The sequence below is a fragment of the Mobula hypostoma genome, chromosome 5 (genome assembly GCF_963921235.1).
Source record: "Mobula hypostoma chromosome 5, sMobHyp1.1, whole genome shotgun sequence".
In the NCBI taxonomy this organism is placed as follows: domain Eukaryota; kingdom Metazoa; phylum Chordata; class Chondrichthyes; order Myliobatiformes; family Myliobatidae; genus Mobula; species Mobula hypostoma.
In genome coordinates, this window is record NC_086101.1 from 153,969,818 (window position 1) to 153,992,392 (window position 22,575).

Consider the following 22,575-nt stretch of genomic DNA (forward strand, 5'->3'; position numbering starts at 1 on the left):
GCTATGGAGTTTCACATCTTGGAGTGGCACAGAAGAAGTGGTTTGCAAAGTATCTCTCAAAAACCACTTAAGTGGATGAAATTTCAGGTCAAATATTTTGGGATATTTTAGATTTTCTGCTTGTTTGTGGGCAGGGTGGTTCTCTTACCAAGTCCTGCACAGCTCCTTCATGTTTTGGCAGCCAGTATACTGCAAGCTGAGCTCAGCAGATTACTGGCTGATTATAGCTCTAATTTACTTCTGCAAAATGAAATCAGGCACCACCAATGGTGACTGTCGCTTAATATAAGTGTCAATGAACGATATACACTTTGACCTGGGATTTATTGCCACACAGATAAATCGGATGGCAAATTTGGGTCAGATCAGATTAATGTTGTGTAAAAACTATGGAACCCATGAAAAAGAAAACTTCCCTCAAGCCATTGCTAATGAATCATTCGTAATTTGTGGGTAAAAATGAAAATCCTCATTATAACTGACAAACCATAGCTTTAGGTAAATATCTAATACTCTCCAATATGACCTAGATAGTTTCTTTTTCTTGACTCAGTGTTTGATTGGTAAGAGAAAAAGCAAAGGGTCAGATGTTTCTACCAGTGCTTGGGGATAGCTGGAGAAAGCCCATGTGTATGGCTAAATGAATTTAAGCTGAAGTAATTAAATACAGGCACATCTTATTAGTGCATACTCAGTGCATAATCAATGGAAGTGCAGCCTCTTCAGTGAATGGTTAAGTGTGCTTGACTTCTCTGCAGGAATGGTTTTATAGTTTCTGAAATGATAGTTAATCTTGAAATTGAAATAAAAAAGATAACGACATTGCATGAAAATTTTAAAAAAATTAAATACAGGAATTTAGACTCTTGTATGACTTGCACATTTTGATGTAACTACTCTGGTATTGATATCACTGTGTCACAAGGCTGAAGATTCTAGCTTTCTCGCTGAGATTTGAGCACACAATTTAGGCTGGCGCTGTTACGCAGATTGGGCTATGTGGAAGATAATATGCACCAGATGCAACATGAAGTTGAGGTGTGTTTGACATCTAAATGTTTGTATAGCAGAACTCAAATAAAAATAGGGACTTTCATTCAGAGTCCCAAACAATATCCTTATCCTTCATTTAAGACCTGTTGAAATGCATTACTTTGTTTGTTATTTTCTTACTTCTTGCCTCCCGTACTGTGCTGTGATACAGTCAGAATGTTCGCCACTGAATTCCACTTTGTTGAGAACATCTTCAAGACACAGCACCTCAAGAAGGCGGCATCCATCACTAGATATCATTACCATCCGGTCATGTTCTTTTATTACTCCCATTGGGGTGAAGGCACAGGAGACTGAAGCCAACACTCAACAATTTAGGAACAGCCTCTATGCCTCTGCCATCTGATTTGTGAAGTGTTCATTGATTCATGGGCCATAGTTCATTATTCCTTTGCAATTTTTGTGTATTTTATAGCAAATTTTATATCTTTGTTTTGTTCTGCTACCGCAAAACATCAAATTTCATATCAGTGGTAATAAACCTGGTTGTGTTTCTGTTGTGATGACTGTTCCAATATGCAGATTCTAAAATTGTAGGAATCTAATATTTCACAAGTTGACATTGACAAGTAGTGTTAATTAGCACACAGTTGAGTCATGCTTACAATCAACCTCTAACCATCTCCAGTGTACAAACTGTTAGTAATGGGCTGTTAAATGACAGAAACTGTGATGGTGTCAGTCACTGGTGCCCTCCAAGGCTCATTTCTCAACGTCATTTTGAACTTCAGAAGGAAATACACTCTGCTCATCTACCGGTAAACATACAAACTGGCATCTGGACTTGTTACCGAATGAGAGATAAATCAGCTCGAGTCCAACACTTTGGTCTTAACAGAACAGTAAATTCAACAATTTCTTGGATTGTTTTTACCAAGCAAATATAAACAAAAGGCAATGTCAAGTTATCAGCTGAATTAGTCTAATATTTTAAAAAATTTATTTTGATTCAAATTAAAATATTCGATCATTTGTCATCCTTTTTTTTTGTTTCTTTAGACCAAGTGGATTTGTTCTGTATTAATCACGGTTGAGTTGTTACACAATAGCGAATGCCCTTTGTATGAAGGAAGGGTTCTGTACTGGTTACACCTCCCGCAGACAATTTTTTCTGTAGTACACAAAATGAAACATCGCCTTGCATTTAATACATCATCATTTGTATTTTGGATTACTCATTACAATAATAGCTTCATTATTACAGTAGATTCAAGACCAAAGCATTTGCAACAATCTTTAGCTAGAAGCGTCGAATAAATGATTTACCTCTGCGCCCTACTCACAAGCTCCACTGTCACAAAGCCTGTTCTATGCCAGATTGGTTCAATCTATGTGATAATGCAAAACTGGTCTGTTGCAAGTATTGCATACAGCTAAATGCATTAATCCCAAGAGTATCTCAGCTTGCAATGTAAAAGACTTGTATTCTATTGTTACTCATGCCTGTAGTCATACTATTCCAATGTAGCTACAAGGTAGAAAGTAAGACAACATGAGTCAAAGTCCATTCAGTCTTTTCTCAATCGTCCAGCAAAATGGAAGTTATCACGGACTGTGCTTTCAAGTGACATAGTCAAAAATAATCTCACCAAGATTTGGTTTGCATATCAGTAGACCATCTCCTCCAGATCTCATTTTAGCCTTTGTCCCAGTATGAACAAAGGAGCTAGATTTTTCAGGTGACTGAGGATGACCCTCCATGTTGTCAAGTAATGTAGGATTTGGCATTGCAATAACGAGCATTAGTAAAATAGGTCAGTGGAAAACAAGCAGTAACAATAACCACCATTTGGAGTCAAACCTAAGACAGAGAAAAGTGATCATGGTTGCTGACAGTCACTGATTTCAATCCCAGAAGTCTCAGGGAATCCTTGACAGTACTGCATCATTAACTTTCATTCCACCATGAGATCATTCATGGGGATATATGCAGCTGAATTCTATTTGCATGTTCTCAAAAAGTTAAGTGGCATAGGCAACATTCATGGCTGATAAATGACAAGTAATATTCTGGCTAATTGGAATAGATCGGTACCTGGACATTTTGGCCCAATTAAACAGCTGTCCTAATTAGCCAAATTTTCATGGCTATACTTAAAAAGGTACAAAAAGACAAACTACCATTTAACTGAGTAGCAAATGATGTACTTAAATGAAATACAGAACAAATTAGAATATGACTAATAGCAATATAGGACTGTCAAACTGTGTATTAGTTCCTAATAGTTATAGACTAAGTAATTCATCCAGTGCTTGCTGCTGTGTTCTTTTGACTGTAACTGAACAAAAGCAGTGTAGACACTCAGTACAAATAATAGACAATCATCATACAATGCATTCAATGATGGCATCCTCTAAATCCTCACTGACATTGCAACATTCGAGACGATTGCCAATACCTTCAAATTCTTCGTAGGCCCTAACTTGCTGAAATAATAAAATTGTTTAATTTTCAGCCCTTGCTATTTCTGGCATCTCCAAGCCTGAATGCTTGAAACTGCAGTGAACAAAACTGTTCTGTATTTTCTTACTATTTATTTCTCACCAACTATCACTGGCAAACATCACTGATTTTTGAACACAAGCACACACAACTGTTGCCTTTTAAAAACTGTCCATTCTAAGCACCGTATAGTGTCCAATGGTCACACTAGTGTACATGACTGATACCAGTTAGAAACTGTTCAGCAACAGTCTCCTGTTCTAGTTAAGTGGCATATTGTCCCAAATAATCAAAGGGAATTCTGGCTGTGTTGTCAATTAGTTTTTGTTCTTTCTTTATTGATTTCAATACAGTGTGGAATATGCCCTTCTGGCCCCTTGAGTTACTTTGCGCAGCAGTCCCTGATTTAATCCCAGCCTAATCACGGGACCATTTACAATGACCAATTAACCTACCAACCATTGCATCTTTGGACTGTGGGAGGAGACTGGAGAACCTGGAGAAAACCCACGTGTCACAGGGAGAAGGTACAAATTCTTTACAGACGGTGGCAGGAATTTAGCTTGGGTTCTTGGTGCTTTAAAGGTTTGTCCTAAACGCTACACTACTGTGTTGTCCCACATGAGCAGCTGCCCCGATTAACCGGTGGCCCAAGTAACTGGACTCCTCCGTATAATGAGAGCAGGATCAATAGGCCAAATGGCCAAGTTCCTTTCCTTTGTCTTATGGACTAATAGTAACAATAAATACAATTAATTGTTTCAAGTGCTTTACTTATTTTAACCTTTTAAACATTTCACTTTGTAATTAGTTTTTGATTATTTTCTGATGTTTCTGAATGTTGTTGTGACAAAAGCATATAGCACAGAAATCGGCTGTTCAGCCCACTAAGTCAGAACTGGCCTTTACCACCCACTTACACTAATGCTATGCTTTATTCTCCCCACATTCTCATCAACACTCACCTACAATAGAAGGCAACTTCATAGTGGCCAACTTACCAAGCTGTAAATCTTCAAAGTGTGAGAGAGAACTGGGGCACACAGGCAAAACATGAGGTTAGGGTAGAAACTGGGCCATAGATGCTCTGAAGCAGCAGGACATTAAAAGTTTTGGGACACCTAGAGAGCCAATAGCTTTCAGGGTATTAGCAGGGTATTATTGGCTAACTGTTGTTCATTTCCAGCATTGGGTTTATGTTCTCTACATTTCATCTGATTCTGTGCTCCACGTTGCTGCTACAGTTGAGTACTGATAGGGCAACAGAAGCATAAGTGGCTTGTAGCCCGTTCAGGTGGACCAGACCAAATTGTCCCTTTTAGGCCTGATGTTGCCTCAGTATTTTCTGTAGCATTATCACATGCAGTATTTTTCTGATGTGCAAATGAAGAGAGTGCTATTAACATTTCTAGTTTCACTGCTAATCTTCAAATAATTTCCATTTCTGCTGTTTAATGCATTAAATCCATTCAACATATTTGCTTTCTTGTCAGTTTTTACTTGGCACAAATTAGACATCACAGAATCAGAAATTATTTGTCTTGATTGTGTTGTACTAAGGATTTTCACACTTTATTAATTGGAAGTCAGCAAAAGGCCCACAAAATGATTCGGCTTTATGAAAAAAGTCTTCCAAGATATGTCCAATTCCAGGATTATTTCCCCTGATCCTAGCTCCATTTAAACTTGACATCTGATCCTTTAAGCAAGGCACGTGATCTGCACGTTGTCGTGTCTGTATCATTTCAGTGGCCCTAGCACTGTTTGCAAATTAAAATGGAAATAGATTCAGAGGAGTTTCCATAGAAAAATGTTAGCCCGAAATTCTCCATCTATTTCACAATTCTTGAAAAGGTTTACACAGCAGAGCACAGAGCAGACAAATTGCAAAACATGTCTGTAGAGTGATCCATGGGCAAAGGAGAAGGATCTAAATTCAAATTAAGCATGCTGGCTGGGGATATCACCATAGTTCTGAGCTATGATGGTTATTCCCAATTAATCACTCCTGGAGAATGTCCTGCTATAAGTGACAAGGATTGAATTAACGTGTGCATTATATGTACACCTATCAGTTGGTAATATTTATCTTCTATTACATGACTATCTTTCATTCTCTGTTTTTCATGCTGTAGCTATAAACCTGATTTTGTGGTGAAATGGGCATAATTTCTGCCATTTCAGTTTCTCTGGACACGAAGCCTGTCAAATCTCTGTTTGTTCTTACTCTATAGGTGGATTTAATTTTTATTAATATTTTGTGAAGTAAATAGATTTGGTAGTGCATTTTTAGCCTTAAATTGTCATAGTCCTTAATCTGCATTCAACTCACTGGCTTGCTGAAAGCCAGAAATCAAACTTACCCACCTCTTCCCATGGAAGAGAAAGACAAGGCAGGTGGTTGTTGCACAGGACACATCTCTGATATGTTACTACATGATACCACAAAGGGAAACACCCAAACTTTCTAGAAGTTGCTGCCAATGTTTAGAACACTAGCTGCTTGAGACCATAGACAGGGACTGTGCAATCCTGACAGACAGATCTCTTGAGTGGTTCATTAATGCTGTTGGTGTTTTGGAGATCTACTGTGGACATAGCAATAGACGATAGACAATAGGTGCAGGAGTAGGCCATTCAGCCCTTCGAGCCAGCACCACCATTCACTGTGATCATGGCTGATCATCCACAATCAGTACCCTTTTCCTGCCTTCTCCCCATATCCCTTCACTCCGCTATCCTTAAGAGCTCTATCTAACTCTTTCTTGAAAGAATCCAGAGAACTGGCCTCCACTGCCTTCTGAGGCAGAGCATCCCACAGAACCACAACCCTCTGTATGAAAAAGTTTTTCCTCAACTCAGTTCTAAATTGTCTACCCCTTATTCTTAAACTGTGGCCTCTGGTTCTGGACTCCCCCAACATCAGGAACATGTTTCCTGCCTCTAGCATGTCCAATCCCTTAATAATCTTATATAATCTTATAATAATCTTAAATAGCATTGAGTTGTAAAATCCGTCCAAATGATTAATGCAAATAAGAAACTGAGCCCCTGGCATGCTGATGCCAACTAAGTCCTTTGATACATTGGATCTATGACCAGCAGTAAACTTGCAACCAGATTTCACACACCATCTCAAAGAATGCTTCTTCTTCATTTGCCTGTCACTCTACTTTCTTGGCAAGCTGACCTGCTCAGAAACCAACTGATCTGAAGCAAATAATTTGTTCAGGGTGGCAATCCATGGTATATGGAAAATCAAATGTCAGATCTAAACTAGTATTGCATGCTGAAATATCTAGCATGTATGTTGAGTTTTTTTTGTATAACATTAATCAGAGATCAGTGGTTTTGTTCCATGCATTGTACTAAGCTGTCCATTAAGCACCAATTGTAAGATGATATTTTTCCCTTTTTGAAAAGAAACTAGAACAACACTGGCTCACAATGGGCCTCAGTATATACTATAAAATGCCTGCATGGATTGATGTTCTTTAAGTAATTGCGTGACTCATATTCTGTTCTCATTGAACAAGAATGTTATTTTCTGGAATCCTTACCAGATCTTTGGGTATCAAGTTCTTGCATTTCCATCTATTTTCATGTGAAAGCTATAATCAGTGATCTTGGCACAGAACAAAAGAAATGTGCTTAATGTGCTAATTTATGTCATATGCATGTATTTATCAAGATAGGTTTGCAGCAAGTGGCCCTCTAGTCACATCCACTTTCCTGACACATGCCTGAAATAACAGTTCTGTGTTATTTTGATCTTGGATTTCCGCAGGGATTCTCTTGATTTGCATAACCTAACGGGAGTTTTGTACATCCCCCTCAGAAGTTTACATTCTGATAATTCAGAGAGTGGCACTCACTTCTGAAAAATGGAAAGTAGTTAGCTTAAAATTTGTCTGCTGCAGGAAAGCTAACATTGCAGCCTACGTTGTGTTTGCAGAAAGACAATAAATCAAGGCTTTTTATGTCCAATTGACAGGTTAAAAAAAATCTTTAAATTTATTCTAACTTAGGCAAAATCTTTGTAGGATATCTAGCTTTGAATGTTGTGTATGGTATATTTTTTGAATGGGATGTGTTTGTTTCTGCTTGTACACCAATCATTGTGGAAGGACTTAGATTGGGAGAATGGGCAAAGAAGTGGTAGGTGGACTGTAGTGTAATGGAATGTATGGTTATTAACTTTGGTAGAAGGAATAAAGGTATAGACTATTTTCTAAGTAGGGAAAATTCAAAAATCAGACGTGCAAAAGGAATTGGGAGTCCTTCTGCAGGAATCTCTAAAGGTTAACTTGTAGGTTGAGACAGTGGTAAGGAAGGCAAGTGCAATGTTACCATCCATTTCGAGACTGTATGGTCTTATTGGCACAAATACTCAGTTCATTTTGCTGGTCTTATTCTGTTATCCTCTTAGCATTGTCAAGGAGGATAACATGCATATGTAAGAAACATGGCATGCTATTGTGAAATGTCCTTTCAGCATAAAGTTAAATGAGTATGAGAAATGGGCCCAGCATTGTAAGTGCAATTATGAAGAAAGCAAGGCAGCGTCTTTACTTAGGAGTTTGCAGAGATTCGGCAAAGCAGCTAAAACTTCGACAGACTTCTATAGATGTGCAGCAGAGAGTATATTGACTGGCTGCATCACAGCCTGGTAAGGAAATGCCAATGCCCTTGAACAGAAATTCCTACAAAAAGTAGTGGATACAGCCCAGTCCATCACAGATAAAGCCCTCCCAACCACTGAGCACATCTACAGGAACTGCTGTCGCAGTAAAGCAGCATCCACCATCACGGATACCCACCAGCCAGGACATGTGCTCTTCTCACTGCTGCCATCAGGAAGAAAGTCCATGAGCCTTCGTACTCATATCACCAGGTCCAGAGAAAGTTATTACCCCTCAACCATTAGGCTCCTGAACTAAAGGGAATAACTTCACTTGTCCCATCATTCATCATTGAAATGTTCCCACAGCCTATCGACTGAGTTTCAAGGATTCTTCATCTCATGTTCTGAATATTTATTTTTATTTCTTTCTTTTATTTATTATTTCTTTCTTTTTGTATTTGCAGAGTTCATTGTTTTTTGCACACTGGTTGAATGTCCAGGTTGGTGCAGGCTTTCATTGATTCTATCATGGTTATTCTATAGATTTATTGAGGATGCCTTCAAGAAAATGAATCTCAGGTGACATATATATATATTTTTATTTTGAACTTTAAAATTTTATAAAACATGTTGGGAACAGTCAGCTCATCAGACAGTACTTGCAAATAAGGAAACAGCTAATATTTCAGGTCAAAGACTGCAGAATTGGAAAAGAGAGAGAAAGATGCAGCAAGGATAAGCCAGTGGTCAAGTTTAAAATTGCAACATGAAGTTACTTTATTTTCTCCTTCACAGTTCTGGCAAGGGGTCCACAAACTGCAGTATTAACTCTGTTTCTATTTTTACAGATGCTGCTTGACCTGTTGAGTATTTCAGGCATTTTCTACTTTTATTTCAGATTTCTAGCATCTGCAGTATGTTTTGTTTTAATTTTCATTGCATGCAAATGTCTGATGATCTATTAACAGAACTGAGCAAAACAACAGTATTTTGATTCCACAAAGCATTTCATAATTAAATATATAAATGAAGCAAACTGTATCAAGTAAATTAAATGAGTTCCCAAGTTTATAAATAAACCACTTCACTAGTTCTTAAGGAGACATATTTTGTTTTTATTCCAATAGGTTCAGGATCAAAACTGTCAGAAGCTTTGTGTTCTGTTCCTGGTGAAAATTAACATGTCCTTATGGAAAATTGTATAAAAAAGAAATTAAGTATGTTGTAATTCTAGGGAGGTGTTTCCTCAAGCTAGCAAACATATGCCAATGCATAATTAGGAATAACAGCAAAGTGCTTAATAATGACACCCAGCAAATTCAAGCACCATCTTCCTTCTTCGTTGTAAAGGTTAGTCTCCGGTCAATACTAGCCAATGATAGTGAACTGTTGTACTTAATAGAAATTGAAAATTTATTGCCACTTTTAATTTATTGACACTTTTAAATTTTTAAGTTTTATTTCGTATGGGGACAAATAGTGTCTTCACTTATTCTTAAGGAAACCCAATATATATTTTTAAAATTTCATTATATCAGGGGCAAGGGCAGTGTTTTGAATTTTTCCCCCCTCTGATGAAGTTGTAACTACTAAGTGAGAGAAGTTAGTGTTGACTGCTTTGTGAAGTTTTGAAATTATCACAGAAAGTTGCCAAGCATAGTCCGTAAGACCATCGGAGCAGGATGAGGTCATTTGTCCCATCGAATCTGCTCCTCCATTTCATCATGGCTGATTTATTATCTCTTCCAAACCCACTCTCCTGCCTTCTACCTGTAATCTTTGATACCTTGACCAAGCAAAACTCAGCTAACCTCTGCTTTGAACATATTCATAGACTTGGCCTCCACAGCTGTTCGTGGCAATGAATTCCACAGATTCAGCACCCTCTGGCTAAAGAAGTCCCTCCTCATTTCTGTTCAAAAATGGATGTCCATCAATTCTGACGCTGTCCCCTCTGGTCCTAGACTCACCCACTATATACACGAGATACACATCCTCTCCATCCCGGTGTCCTCTCTGTGGAATGCATGGGTTTTCACTAGTGTTCCAGGTACCTCACATGGTCCAGACATACCAGTCTTTCCTTATGCTGTCTTTGACTTCCCTTGTCAGCCACAAATCCCTCATCCTCCCTTTAGAATACTGCTTCATCTTTGGGATGTATCTATCCTGCGCCTTCCAAATTGCTCCCAGAAACTCCAGCCATTATTGCGCTGCTGTCATGCCTGATGGCGTCCCCTTCCGGTCAACTTCGGCCTGCTCATTTCTCATGCCTCTATAAGCCCCTTTACTCCACTATAATACTGATACATTTGACTTTATTTTGTCTCTCTCAAACCACAGAGTGAATTCTATCATATTATGATCACTGCCTCCTAAGAGTTCCTTTACATTATGCTGCTTAATCAAATCTGGTTCATTACACACACCCAATCCAGAATTACCCTTCTTGTAGGCTCAACCATAAGCTCTTCTCAAAAGCCACCTTGTAAGCATTCGAAAAATTCCCTTTCTTATTATCGAGCACCAATCTGATTTTCCCAACAAGCAGCAAAATCCCCCATGACTGGGGGATTACCCTTTTTACATTCCTTTTCTATTTCCTGTCATTATTTATATCCCACTACCTGACTACTGTTCAGAGGCCTCCATAGAACTCCCATAAGGGTCTTTTTACCCTTGTAGTTTCCTAACTCTACAAGGATTCTACATCTTCTGGTCCTATGCCACCTCTTTCTGAGGATTCGATTTCATTTTTTACTGTCAGAGTCACTCCATTTTGGAGACTTGGATGTTTATTTGAAAGAGAGGAAGAGTCTTTCTCTAAATGTTAGTTCAAACTAAACCCAATAAAAAAGAAATTGGGGTTTTGGTGAAACTGTGATAAAAGCTGACCTAATTTGGTATATGGAGACAAGATCTCATTTTGAAAAATTAGGCCCTTCTGAGGATGCTCACTGTGTGCTTAAAGATCTGTTCTGAATCTCTCCCACTGAGCATGACATTAGTGCCAATCCAACTGTTCTTGCAGAGGACCTTGCATGATTTCAGCCTCTGTCTTGTCCAAATATGTAATGGCTTAAGGGCAGGCATTCCATCTGGTTTGATCCTCTTTGAGTTTTGATGCAGTACTTTAATTGAGTTGGTTGCCTGTCCATCTCATAAATTGTCCTCATTGTTGTGGTCTGGAGACAATAGTGAACTCTGTGGACTTTAATATAACCACATGGTAGTTTTCATGGTCATTGTTACAAAAGCTCTAGTTTTGCTTCAGATTCTTTTGGTGAAATATATGTTTGTAGCTGCCATGTTGGAATTTTGACTTGTGTTTCTAGGCCGTATCTGGCTTTAGAGCCAAAAACCTTCACCCCGTTGCTACGGTTCCCAGTGCTCATGTTTCTGTGGCACTAGGAGGTGGACTGTCACTGCCCACTTTCTATTTGCTTCACAACATGATCATAACCTGAGCTTCAGCTTCTGATTTTTTTTTTATTGCTGAGATCCTGATTGAATTAACACAGTGAAGGTGCCTGGTGTTCAATAAGAGCATGTATAAGAAATGAGCATTTTTTTTGTAATAAAGTACTTTTTGGATGATTTTTGTACTGTTTCACAGGGTGCTTCTTTCCCCCAAAAGACTACCAAAATAGAACTCTTCCCCATGGGTCATGTAGCTGATTACTGTGCCCCAGAATTTCATTTCTTGGTTAGCTGTTAGTTATCTTTCAGTTAGAATCATCAAATATCCAAACTGAATTTTCAAAATAAGCCAATATAAACCGCGATCAATGCCCTATAGTCTTGTGCCATGTCCGAAAGTTGGGAGCAGCAGGAGAAATGAACTTTGAGCTCACTCTGTTCATAAGATGAACGTATGGGTGGACCAGCTGGGTGTTCAGCTGAAGAATTGCTTTTGGAAATTCATTTGGGTTCTGGGATGAAGCTGTAGACTCATCAATTATCATCTGGAATGTGTATATTTTTGAATTAAAATTTTGCTATTTCCATAGAGTAATTGGCCCAGACTTGCAGAGCATTATCCCTCATGGTTTCAGTCAGCAGTTCATGCAGAAGCCACTTCGGCAGCTGTTGTGTAATATTGGACTTGCAGCTTAATTTATGTTTGCAAGAGCATGTGAGTTCTGTTAGGGTCATTGCTGTCTAGGCCCACACTATGATTAGAACAATCTGTGATAATCTTTATGCATCTTATGTACTTGACCTCTCATTTAAATTTGTTTCAGAAAATTTGCATGTGACCTTTTTGCCTGTAACCTGATATATTGGGAACAAATTTGGTGGAGTGATCCAAATGGGAAAATAAGCCAGCTCCTATTTCTCGGCCATGAAATATGAAAATTCAAACACATAGTGTTAACAATTTTTCAGAGTGGAACACAGTACTCCCAGTGCACAGCCTCACCAATGAATAGTCCCTACTCCTAAACTCATTGTCCTGATTGAAGAAGGTGAGCATGCTAAATGGTGCCTTCACCAGTCTGTCAACTTTGCATTTGTACACCCAGAGCTCCTGATGATCCAGACACACCAGGTCTTCCAGACCTCCAAGTTTGGCTTCAGTTATGGACAGTACAATGAGAGAACTTGCATTCCCAATTCAGCAATCCTCTGGAGTTTGTGAAAATTACTTCAATGTGCCTGTGACCAAAAATCCATCTGCTGCAAGACACATCTTGGATGCCCATTTGCATGCACCAGGATTTCTGTCATGCAAGATATTTCAGGGATAATTAATGTTCTTGGTGTCTCATTACACTGTTGTAACCATGTCACTTAGGCAAGCAGAAGAAAAGTTGAGTATGGTATACTCTTGAGTATGGCAGAAAATTGACGTGTGTTGTGGAGCAGCGGGACTTGGAAGTACAAGTGCACATTTTACTAAAAGTGGTCACACAAGTAGATAGGGTGGTGCAAAAGGCAATTAGCATCAATCAGGGCAGCAAGCTTCAGAGTAGGTACATTACTGTGCAGTTTTTTAAGTCATTGGTAAGGCTGCATTTGGAGTATTATGTACAAATTTGGTCACCCGGTATTAGGAAAGACATTGTCAAGCTGGAGAGTGTGCAGAAGAGACTTGCGAGGATGTTGCCTTGCTTAGAGGGTTTGAGTTTTAGGGAGAGTTTGGCCATGCTGAAACTTTATTTCATGGAGCACAGGAGACTGAGAAGCAGCTTCAGCACATCTCTGAGGCGGACAGTCATCTTCTCCCCAGGTTTGGGGAATCTAATACTAGAGAGTACAGAGCAAGATAAAATGTAAGAGACATGAGAAGTAAGTTCTTTACACAGTGGTTAGTAAGGACCTGGAGTGGGCTGCCAGAGGAAGTGGTTGAGATGGGTAAAATTGCAACATTTAAGTGGCATTTGGATAGGTACATGGAGTGGAAGGTCTTGGAGGGGTGTGGGCATCTGGACTAGCAAGGAGGATGCTATGGTCAACATGGACTAGTGGGGTCGAATGGCCTGTTTCTATGCGGTACGACTCTATGGCTCCATCCAGATGTCCAATACCACATTGGTTTGTTGATGCTGAGCTTTCATAAAATTCATAATTGTACAGCAGGGAAACAGGTCATTCAGCCCATTTGTTTATGCTGATGTGTTGGCCTGTGAGCCAGTCCCATCCGCCCATAGCCTTTTAAACTTCTCCTATCCATGTATTGTGCTCAGGTCAACTCCTAAAGACTTCCCCAGAATGATTTTGAACTTGATTTATTTCAAATTTTAGGTCTCTACTACCTATTCCTTAGACTTTCCTCTTGATGACAGAGCCCCTACCATCATGAGCACCATGAATTGCATTTTTTCCGACATTTTACACTGTCTTGCTTTGGCATTGCACAAGACTGGCTGTGAACCTGCTAAAAGCATCGATAGAGCATCTGGTTCCTTGTGAGTACCTTTCTACTCCAGCCTTGTATTAAACATTGAAAGGCTATAAAAAGATTTCACAATAAAAGACATAAAATACGTTACAGTCAGGATAGATTCAGGAGCAGAAATAGAGAAAGGGAAACAAAGCAACAAAGATAAAGTAAGAAGCAACAACATTTAGAAATCCTTTACCAAGAATAGATTTGCAGGAAGGTAACTCCACGGTTCTAATTGCCCCCTGTCTTGACCTCCAATGCTGAGTTCATGTTAGGACATAATCATTATTACTAAAAGTGTCATTATAAAATGACAGACCAGACCTAATTATATGTACATCACACATCACAAATTGCTCCTGCAATTTCATGACACTTAACGGGAATGTTGACAGAATGTCCAGTGAAGCCTATAGTTAATTCAATGTTGTTGATTTGCAACTAATGATTTCCCTTACTTTACAAAAATTGCTGTTTTTCGATGCATTGATAGTAAGAGGAGCTTTGTGAACTTGCCATAATTATTCCAAGAGTGAAGATTACAACACTGGAGAAATCTGGGGAGTTCAAGTAGCATATATATATATATATAGAGAGAGAGAGAGAGAGAGAGAAATATAAATGAGAATAGTTAACATTCATCAGGCCATCAGTATTTCAGATATCATTTCAAATTTCCAACATCTATAGTATTTTGATTGTGTGTCTTAGTTTCCTTCATCAGTATCTGAGAAATTGTTTCTCATAACATAAATTATATCATTCTGGTAATGTCCTAAATCCTTGAGCTTATATACATGTGTACCAGCTGGAGAGGTAGCTATCAATGCACAGCCTTCAGCTCATGACATGGTTGCATCTGTGTGCTGCCAATTAAGCAAGCTGCTGTCAATTAAGTCTGGTTTTCCTGGAAACTACTAAACCGAGCTTTCCCTCTGAGTTCAAACAACTGAAGCTACTGCAGCAGAGGGTATGGATGTCAGAAGAATGCCTTGATGTGAACCATTGTTTCAACTTGATGTGGTTTGCCGCAAGACTTCTAAGAGTTTGCAAGTACATGCACACAGTAAAGAATTAACTTCTACACTGTATATTCTGAGAAACTTATGGTACTAATCAGTCCAAATGTTGCCCCAGTCCTTTTCCAAAATATTCCAGATGTTTTTCTTCTGTTGAAGCAGTTTGATCAAAGTTTCATAGATGAAAAAATCAAATACTAAGAATATACAAAAAAGTAGAGTATGCTACTATTTGGGAAAATCTAGCTTGGACGTTTAATTAAATTGGGGCGCCATGGTAGCATTGGGGTTAGTGTAACGCTATTACAGTTCAGGACGTCAGAGTTTGGAGATCAATCCTGGTGTCATCTGTAAGGAGTTTGTATGTCCTCCTGTGCAATTCGTGGGTTTTCCCCAGATCCTCCCATAGTCCCAACGATGCACCAGGTGGGTTAATTGACCATTGTAAATTGTCCAGCGAATAGGATAGGGTTAAATAGGGGTTGTTGGGAGTTGCTGGGTGGTGTGGCTCGGAGGGCCAGAAAGGCCTATTCTGCACTATATCTCAATAAATAATTTTAAAATCGGTAGAGTAACATTTTCAAATTTAGATCACCGTGGTCCACGAGTGAACAGATACTTAATTTTTATTGGTTTTTGTTCAGTTAGACACTGCCTGTCTAATTACTTAGCCAAAACACTGGTGATCCATAACTACACAAGAAGTCCATGTCCAACCTATGGAAGGCTATTTTAAGAGCAGAAAAAACAATTCCGAATGAAGTTAGAAACTGACTTGGAAGCGTGTAACTCTGGCAGGGTTTGCAGGCCATTACTTCCTACAAGGCAAAACCTAACATCGTGAATAGCTCTGATGCTTCACTTCAAGGTGACCTCAATGCTTTTTACGCACGCTTTGAAAGAGATAAGAAAACTACACCTCTGCGAATCACTGCAGCATCCGCTGACCCTGTGATCTGTCCTGGAGGCCGACGTCAGAATATCTTTCATGAGGGTGTACCATCTCAAGGTATGAGGCCCCAAAGGAGTTCCTAGTAGGGCACTGAAAACCAGTTCCAACCAACTGGCAGGCATGTTCAAGGACATCTTCAATCTCTCACTGCAGCTGCTTTAAAACGGTGGCAATTATACCAGTGCCCAAGAAGAGTATGGTAAACTGCCTCAATGACTATTACCTGGTTGTACTCACATCTACTGTGATGAAGTGCTTTGAGTTGTTGGTCATGGCCAGCATCAACTCCTGCCTAAGCAAGAACCTGGACTTGCTGCAATTTTCCTATTGCTACAATAGGTCTTCAATGGATGCAATCTCACTGACTCTCCACTTGGCCTTGGATCACCAGGACATTACTAATACCTTTGTCAAGCTGCTGTTTATTGATTACATCTCAATGTTTGACACAATTATACCCCAGTATTAATAAATAAGGTCCAGGCCGTAAGCCTCTGTGCTTCCCTCAGCAACTGGATTCTTGACTTCCTCGTCGGGAGACCACAATCAGTGTGAGTCGAAAATAACATCTCCCCCTTGCTGAGAATCAAGGGACAGGCACACCTCAAGTGAGTGTCATTAACCCATTGCTTTACTCTCTCTACACCCACGACCATGTGGCGAGGCACAGCTGAAACACCACCTGTAAATTTGCCAGTGACACAACTGTTGACAGAATTTCAGATAGTGACACGATAGCGTACAGGAGTGAGATAGATCAGCTAGCTGCTTGAGTGGTGCCGCAACAACAAGCGCACACTCAGTAAGTCCAGGCAATTAATTGTGGACTTCAGGAAGGGGTACTCAAGAGAACGCACTGGTGTTCATCGAGGGATCAACCGTGGAAAGGGTGGGCTGTTTCAAGTTCCTACTGTAGTTGTCAATGTCTCTGAGTATCTATCCTGGGCCCACTACATTGAAGCGATTACAAAGGAAGCACAACAGCAGCTATATTTAATTAGGAGCTTGAGGAGACTTGGTATGTCACCAAAGAATCTCACAAATGTCTACAGATGTACCAGGGAGAGCATTCTAATTGGTTGCATCACCATCTGGTATGGATAAGCCACTGTATAGCATTGGGAAACACTGCAGAAGTTGCATACTCAGCCAGCTTCATCATGGACACCAGCCTCCCCAGCACTGAGGATATCTTCAAAACGCAAAGCCTCAAAAAGGCGGTGTCCATCATTGAGGACCCTCATCAACCAGGACATGTGCTCTTCTCATTGCTACCATCAAGTGGGAGGGACAGGAGCCTGAAGACACATACTAATCGTTTTAGGGTCAGCTTCTTCCTTGTTCACCATTAAACTTCTGAATGGACAATGAATCCATGATCACTACCTCACTATCGTTATTTTTTCTTTCTTTTGCATTCTTCAAGCAGTGCTTTATTTAATTATATAAATATATATATTTCTAACTGTATTTATATTTTTTAAAGTTTGTATTGCATTGTACTGCTGCCCCAAAACAACACATTTCATGACATATGCCAATAATATTAAGCTAGATTCTGATTCTGCTTCTGGCTCCTGGACTGATGCTGTCAATACTCAATAGCTCGGGTTGTATCTCTGGGAAGAAAAAGGGTTTTGTCTCTCTCACTGTGGATGTGGCCTGACCTACTGAGTATTCTCTCGCATATTCTGCTTACATATTGGATTTTACAGTTTAAAAAAAATTAATTTTAACTTGTTCTATTTCTGCAAGAGAATGTAGAAGACCCTACCTGCCACACTCTCTCTTCTACAGCCTCCAATTAGCCAAAGTATACAATAACCTGAAAATATGTACTGCCAAGCTCAAGAGCAGTTTCTGTCCTGCTGTTATAAGACTATTAAATGGTTCTGCAGAATAAGATAGGCTCTTAACTTCATAATCTACCTTTCTGTGGCCTTGTACCTTATTGTCTGCCTGCACTGCACTTTCTCTGTACATGGAACAGTTTATTCTGTTAGCCTTTTCACTTATGCTGCCTCATTTCCCTGTTGTAATGAAATAGTCTGGACGGCAAACAAAATTATGTTCTTTAATGTACCTCTGTGCATGTGATAATGCTAAACCAACTTGCTATTTTCTGTTTTCTGATTTGCTTTAGTGGAAACAGAACCCTCTTTGATTCCTTGAAAGGATTTTGAAGATAAATATCCTCTCTAGTTGCAGTAGGTTCGCTCAGTTGGGCAAGACTATTTCTGTGAATCAGTAGATTTTGAAGAACTCAAGTGTATCAGTAAAATTTCTTTTTGTCATCCAAATTATTTTAAGTCCATTTCTGAGGTGTATCCCACCCTTTGTATAAGTGCTTGTGTTGTTCTTTCATGTCAGTCTCAAATTGATTGAGATGCCTCAAACACATTTTGGACTCCAGTTGTGGTTGATTCTTTGATCAAATTAATTTTCCAGTGCTGTCTTCAAGGAGGTTACCAACCTGTACTAATCTTGGCTTGCTTGATTAGGGCTCAATAGTTTCCTGCCACAAGTGCAGAGAGCATTTTGTTTTTTGTTTTGTGTCATTGTCTTTGCAGCTTAGAATTTAGGAGCATGCTGCAATCAAGGAATTGTTTAGTTGTGTTATTGATTACGGATTTTTCTTCGGTTCTTTTCCAGGTGTAATAATCGAACCCAATGTGCCGTTGTTGCTGGACCTGATGTGTTTCCAGATCCGTGCCCAGGGACATACAAGTATTTGGAAGTTCAGTATGAGTGTGTTCCTTACAGTAAGTGTGATCTAGAATTTGCATTTACAAACGTACTTGAGTCTTTTACTGAGATTTTCTCCCAAATCTTATTCTTTTTTTGTGTTGGCATAAATATTTGGAAAACGTTCTAAGCCAAAGGTCAATATCAAAGCTCCATATGTCACATAGTAACCAAAAATTGCAGATTGAGGCATTGTGAGTCAGCAGTACAGCTCAGCTGCTGCTTTTCATAAAGCCCTAAACTATTTAAAAATGATTATATAGGTGGGTATGTCTCAGGGAATGGTGCTGTTTCCCCCCCCCCCCCTGTGTATGGACTGGTTAATTTGCTGATCTCTTTACATCCCACCTTAAAAGTGACATTAAGTGAAATGTGAGTGGCAGTGACTCATCCTCGAGTTGGTACAATATGGGACTTTTTATAAAATTTAAAAATAATTCAATGATGGTAATACACACCCTGTGGCACCTGTGGGAAGAGAAGCAGAGTCAACATTTCAGATCAAAGAAATGTCACTGACCGAAAATAGCAAACCGCCACAATACTAACTCACCTGAGCAGTTCCAGCATTTCCCCTTAAATTTCCAGTGTCCAGCAATCCTTTGTATGTTTTTATTGTCATGTTTGTAATGAGCTACCATGAGATCCTATATTGTTTTTGCTTTGTGCTTTAAAAACCAGTTTTCACCAGAGTTCCCCGCTTCAATATTCTGGAATGCATCAGCATTTACTGTGAGGATAACTTAGCTTCTGGCATCATTATCTGCTAATGATGACCGTTGATAGAAAGTGTTCCTTGTTGACTTGGCTAAATGCAGCAGGAAAGTACTGACATACTATGTAATGTGCCAAATATCTTTTCAGCCTTTATAAATACTTATTTGTTCTATTTAATCCAGGATTAAGTTTATAGCAACTGAAAAATCTCTTTCACTTTATCATTACAAACTTCAGCTTCTTGACTTATCTGACTTGAATATCTTCACTGTTAATTTGTGTGCTCTGTATATATTTATTTTTTTAAGAAATCAATTCTGATTTGGCACTTAAGTGTATCAATCTGCCATCTCCAGTTGCCATGTCTGGAGCAAGGTTTATTGCATGATTGGCAAAAGCACATGCTGAATTGGGATCCTGATACAAACGTGGAAGATGTGTGGTTAATTAGTTAGCATGGCTCTATAAATGATTATTACTGCTACTAAAAGAAGCCTATTTGTTTTCTCAGTTTATGGTGACCTTGCAAAACAGAATGTGTGTGGATTAAAATAGAGCACGTTGCACACATACTGAGATATTTAATTGGTGTTCATTGCATTGCAATGGACAGAATGGGCCGTTAGCATGGGGGAGAATGACCTAGTTAACTAATAGCTCATGACTTAAGGAACTGAGGTAGGTGAATCACAGGACAAAACTGGAAGTATAGAATAGGATGTATTTGAGTATATGTTCATATATTGGCCTCAATTCTGCAGTCAATGATGAAGTATCAAGTGTTTCTACTGACCTTATAAAAAGCTAGCCAGAGTTCTGGTGAGCTTGGCAGCATGGACTTCTCCTGTTCCTCTGTGTCGGATATCAGTTTAGGTCTCTGATTTCCAGCAGCACTGATATTATCAGGCAATGCATGCAGCCAGTCAGATGGAAGAATTTTCATAGTCCTACACCAAGAGGCTGATTGACCCACTGAGGCTGCACACATCATCAAGCACCCATTTATGCTAATGCTACACTCTTCAAATTCCTATCAACTCCCCCTAGATTCCCCCACTGATCTCTATACTATGGGCATTTTACAGCAACCATTTTCAAACCGATCCACTCATCTTTGCTGTGTGGGAGCAAACTGAAGCTCTTGGGCAAACATGCACCGTCAGAAAGAGAACGTGGGCAGTACTGAGGCTGGGGTTGAACCCAGGTCGCTGGGGCTATGAAAGAGAAGTGTAACTGGAGTGAATATTGATCTCTTAGAGGATGTTGCTAAGGAATTAACAATGGGAGATTTCAATGGCAGAAACCTTAAATAATTATTTTGAATGATTCTTTAAAATAGAAAAATACCAATGATATCCCAACAGTGGTAGATAGCAAAATGGTTAAAGGGTGGATGGAAACTAAAGGAATTTTATTTTGTTCCCAAAGGGAACTGAATAATAAACAAAAGGACTTAAGGCTGACAAATCACCCTGTACTCAATTGCCATATAAGGAGTGGCTGCAGGATAATGAATGCATTGTAATCTGCCAAGATTCCTTGGATTTATTTTTATTATGTTTAGATTATTTGGCAAAACAGTGCCTAATTGGCCCTTCAAGCCACACTGCCCAGTAACCTCCGACAGCCCCAATTTAACCCTAACCTAATCATCGGACAATTTGCAATGACCATATTAACCTGCCCGGTTTGCCTTTTGACTATGGAAGGAAACTGGCAGATATGAAGAAAAGCCATGCATTCCATGAGGAGGATGAACAGAGACTCCCAACAGAGGACACCGGGATTGAACTCCAAACTCTGCCATGCTAACCACTGCACTCCTGTGGTGCCCCAACAAGTCTTTGCCAAATTCGCTTGAGTTCTTTGATTACATAACATGCAGGGTGAATCCCTCATTTGAAATACCACAAAAAATCCAGATATTCTAGGTCTGCTGTGGGAAAATTGTATGCTAAGGCTTTTCGATTTCATAACATAGAAGAAAGAGAGGAGATATTATAGAAACATGTAAAATTATGAAAGGATAGATAAGATAGAGGTGGGAAAGTTTTTTCCAATGGAAGTTGAGACCTGAACTAGGGGACATAGCCTCAAGATTTGGGGGAGTCGATTTAGGACAGAGATGAGGAGGAACTGCTTTTCTCAGAGAGTGGTGAATCTGTAGAATTCTCTGCCCAATGAAGCAGTGGAGGCTACCTCAGTAAATGTATTTAAGACTAGGTTGGATAGATTTTTGCATAGTAGGGGAAATAAGGGTTACGGGGGAAAAGCAGGTAAGTGGAGATAAGTCCATGGCCAGATCAGCCATGAGTTTATTGAATGGCAGAGCAGGCTTCATGGGCCAGATGGCCTACTCCTGCTCCTATTTCTTAAGTTCTTATGTTCTTATTTGAGGAAGAGGTAAAAAGGTTTGTTGGCACAAAAGGTGTGAAAATGTATTGGGGTGCGAGCAGGAATATGGGTTTGAGACAGAGGCTCAGCCATTATTGCACTGAACGATGGTGTGGGCACAAATAATTGGATGGGCTATGCTTCCTCTTTTCCATGTTTCATATTTTCACTTTGAATTCTGGAGGGCATTCAATAAGATTACTGCAAGAGATAAGCACATGTGGAGTTGGGGTAACTTTTTTTTAGTATGGATAGAGGACTGGTTAATTAGCTTGAAACAAAGTCGGGATAAGTCAGCACCATTCAGATTATCATTTGTGTACTGGTGAGTTGCCATACGGATCAGTTTTGGGTCCTCATCTGTTTACTATCTATATTAATAATCTTGATGAAGGGAGTCAGTGCTGATGTTTCAGAGATGTGCAGGTTGTGAGAGGGACATGAAGAGGGAAGCAGGTGCAGTCACTATATTTGAGAGGCATTTAGACAGACACAAAGGGGGAAGATGTAGAAGAACGTGGATCTAAAGCAGGCAAAAGGAATGAGTGTAGATGGGCAAAATTGTTGATATGACTGTGATATGCTGAAGGAACACGCACAAAATGCTGGAGGAAGTCAGCAGGCCAGGCAGCATCTATGGAAAAGAGTGTAGTTGACGCTTTGGGCCAAGGCCCTTCATTGGGGCTTGTTTCTGAGTTGTACATCTCTGACTCAGAGATGCTATGGGGGGGGGTAGGG

The 22,575-nt window shown here is 39.5% G+C and overlaps 1 protein-coding gene across 3 annotated transcripts in view; it reads left to right on the forward strand.

The window, feature by feature from the left end:
- The window catches only part of adgrl3.1 (adhesion G protein-coupled receptor L3.1), a 587,214-nt gene that overhangs the window by 331,719 nt on the left and 232,920 nt on the right, over nt 1–22,575 (forward strand). For all 3 annotated transcript variants that reach the window (XM_063049189.1, XM_063049191.1, XM_063049192.1), the window contains exon 5: nt 18,634–18,743. In XM_063049189.1, the coding sequence (XP_062905259.1) occupies nt 18,634–18,743 (110 nt within the window). The remainder of the gene's footprint in view (nt 1–18,633; nt 18,744–22,575) is intronic.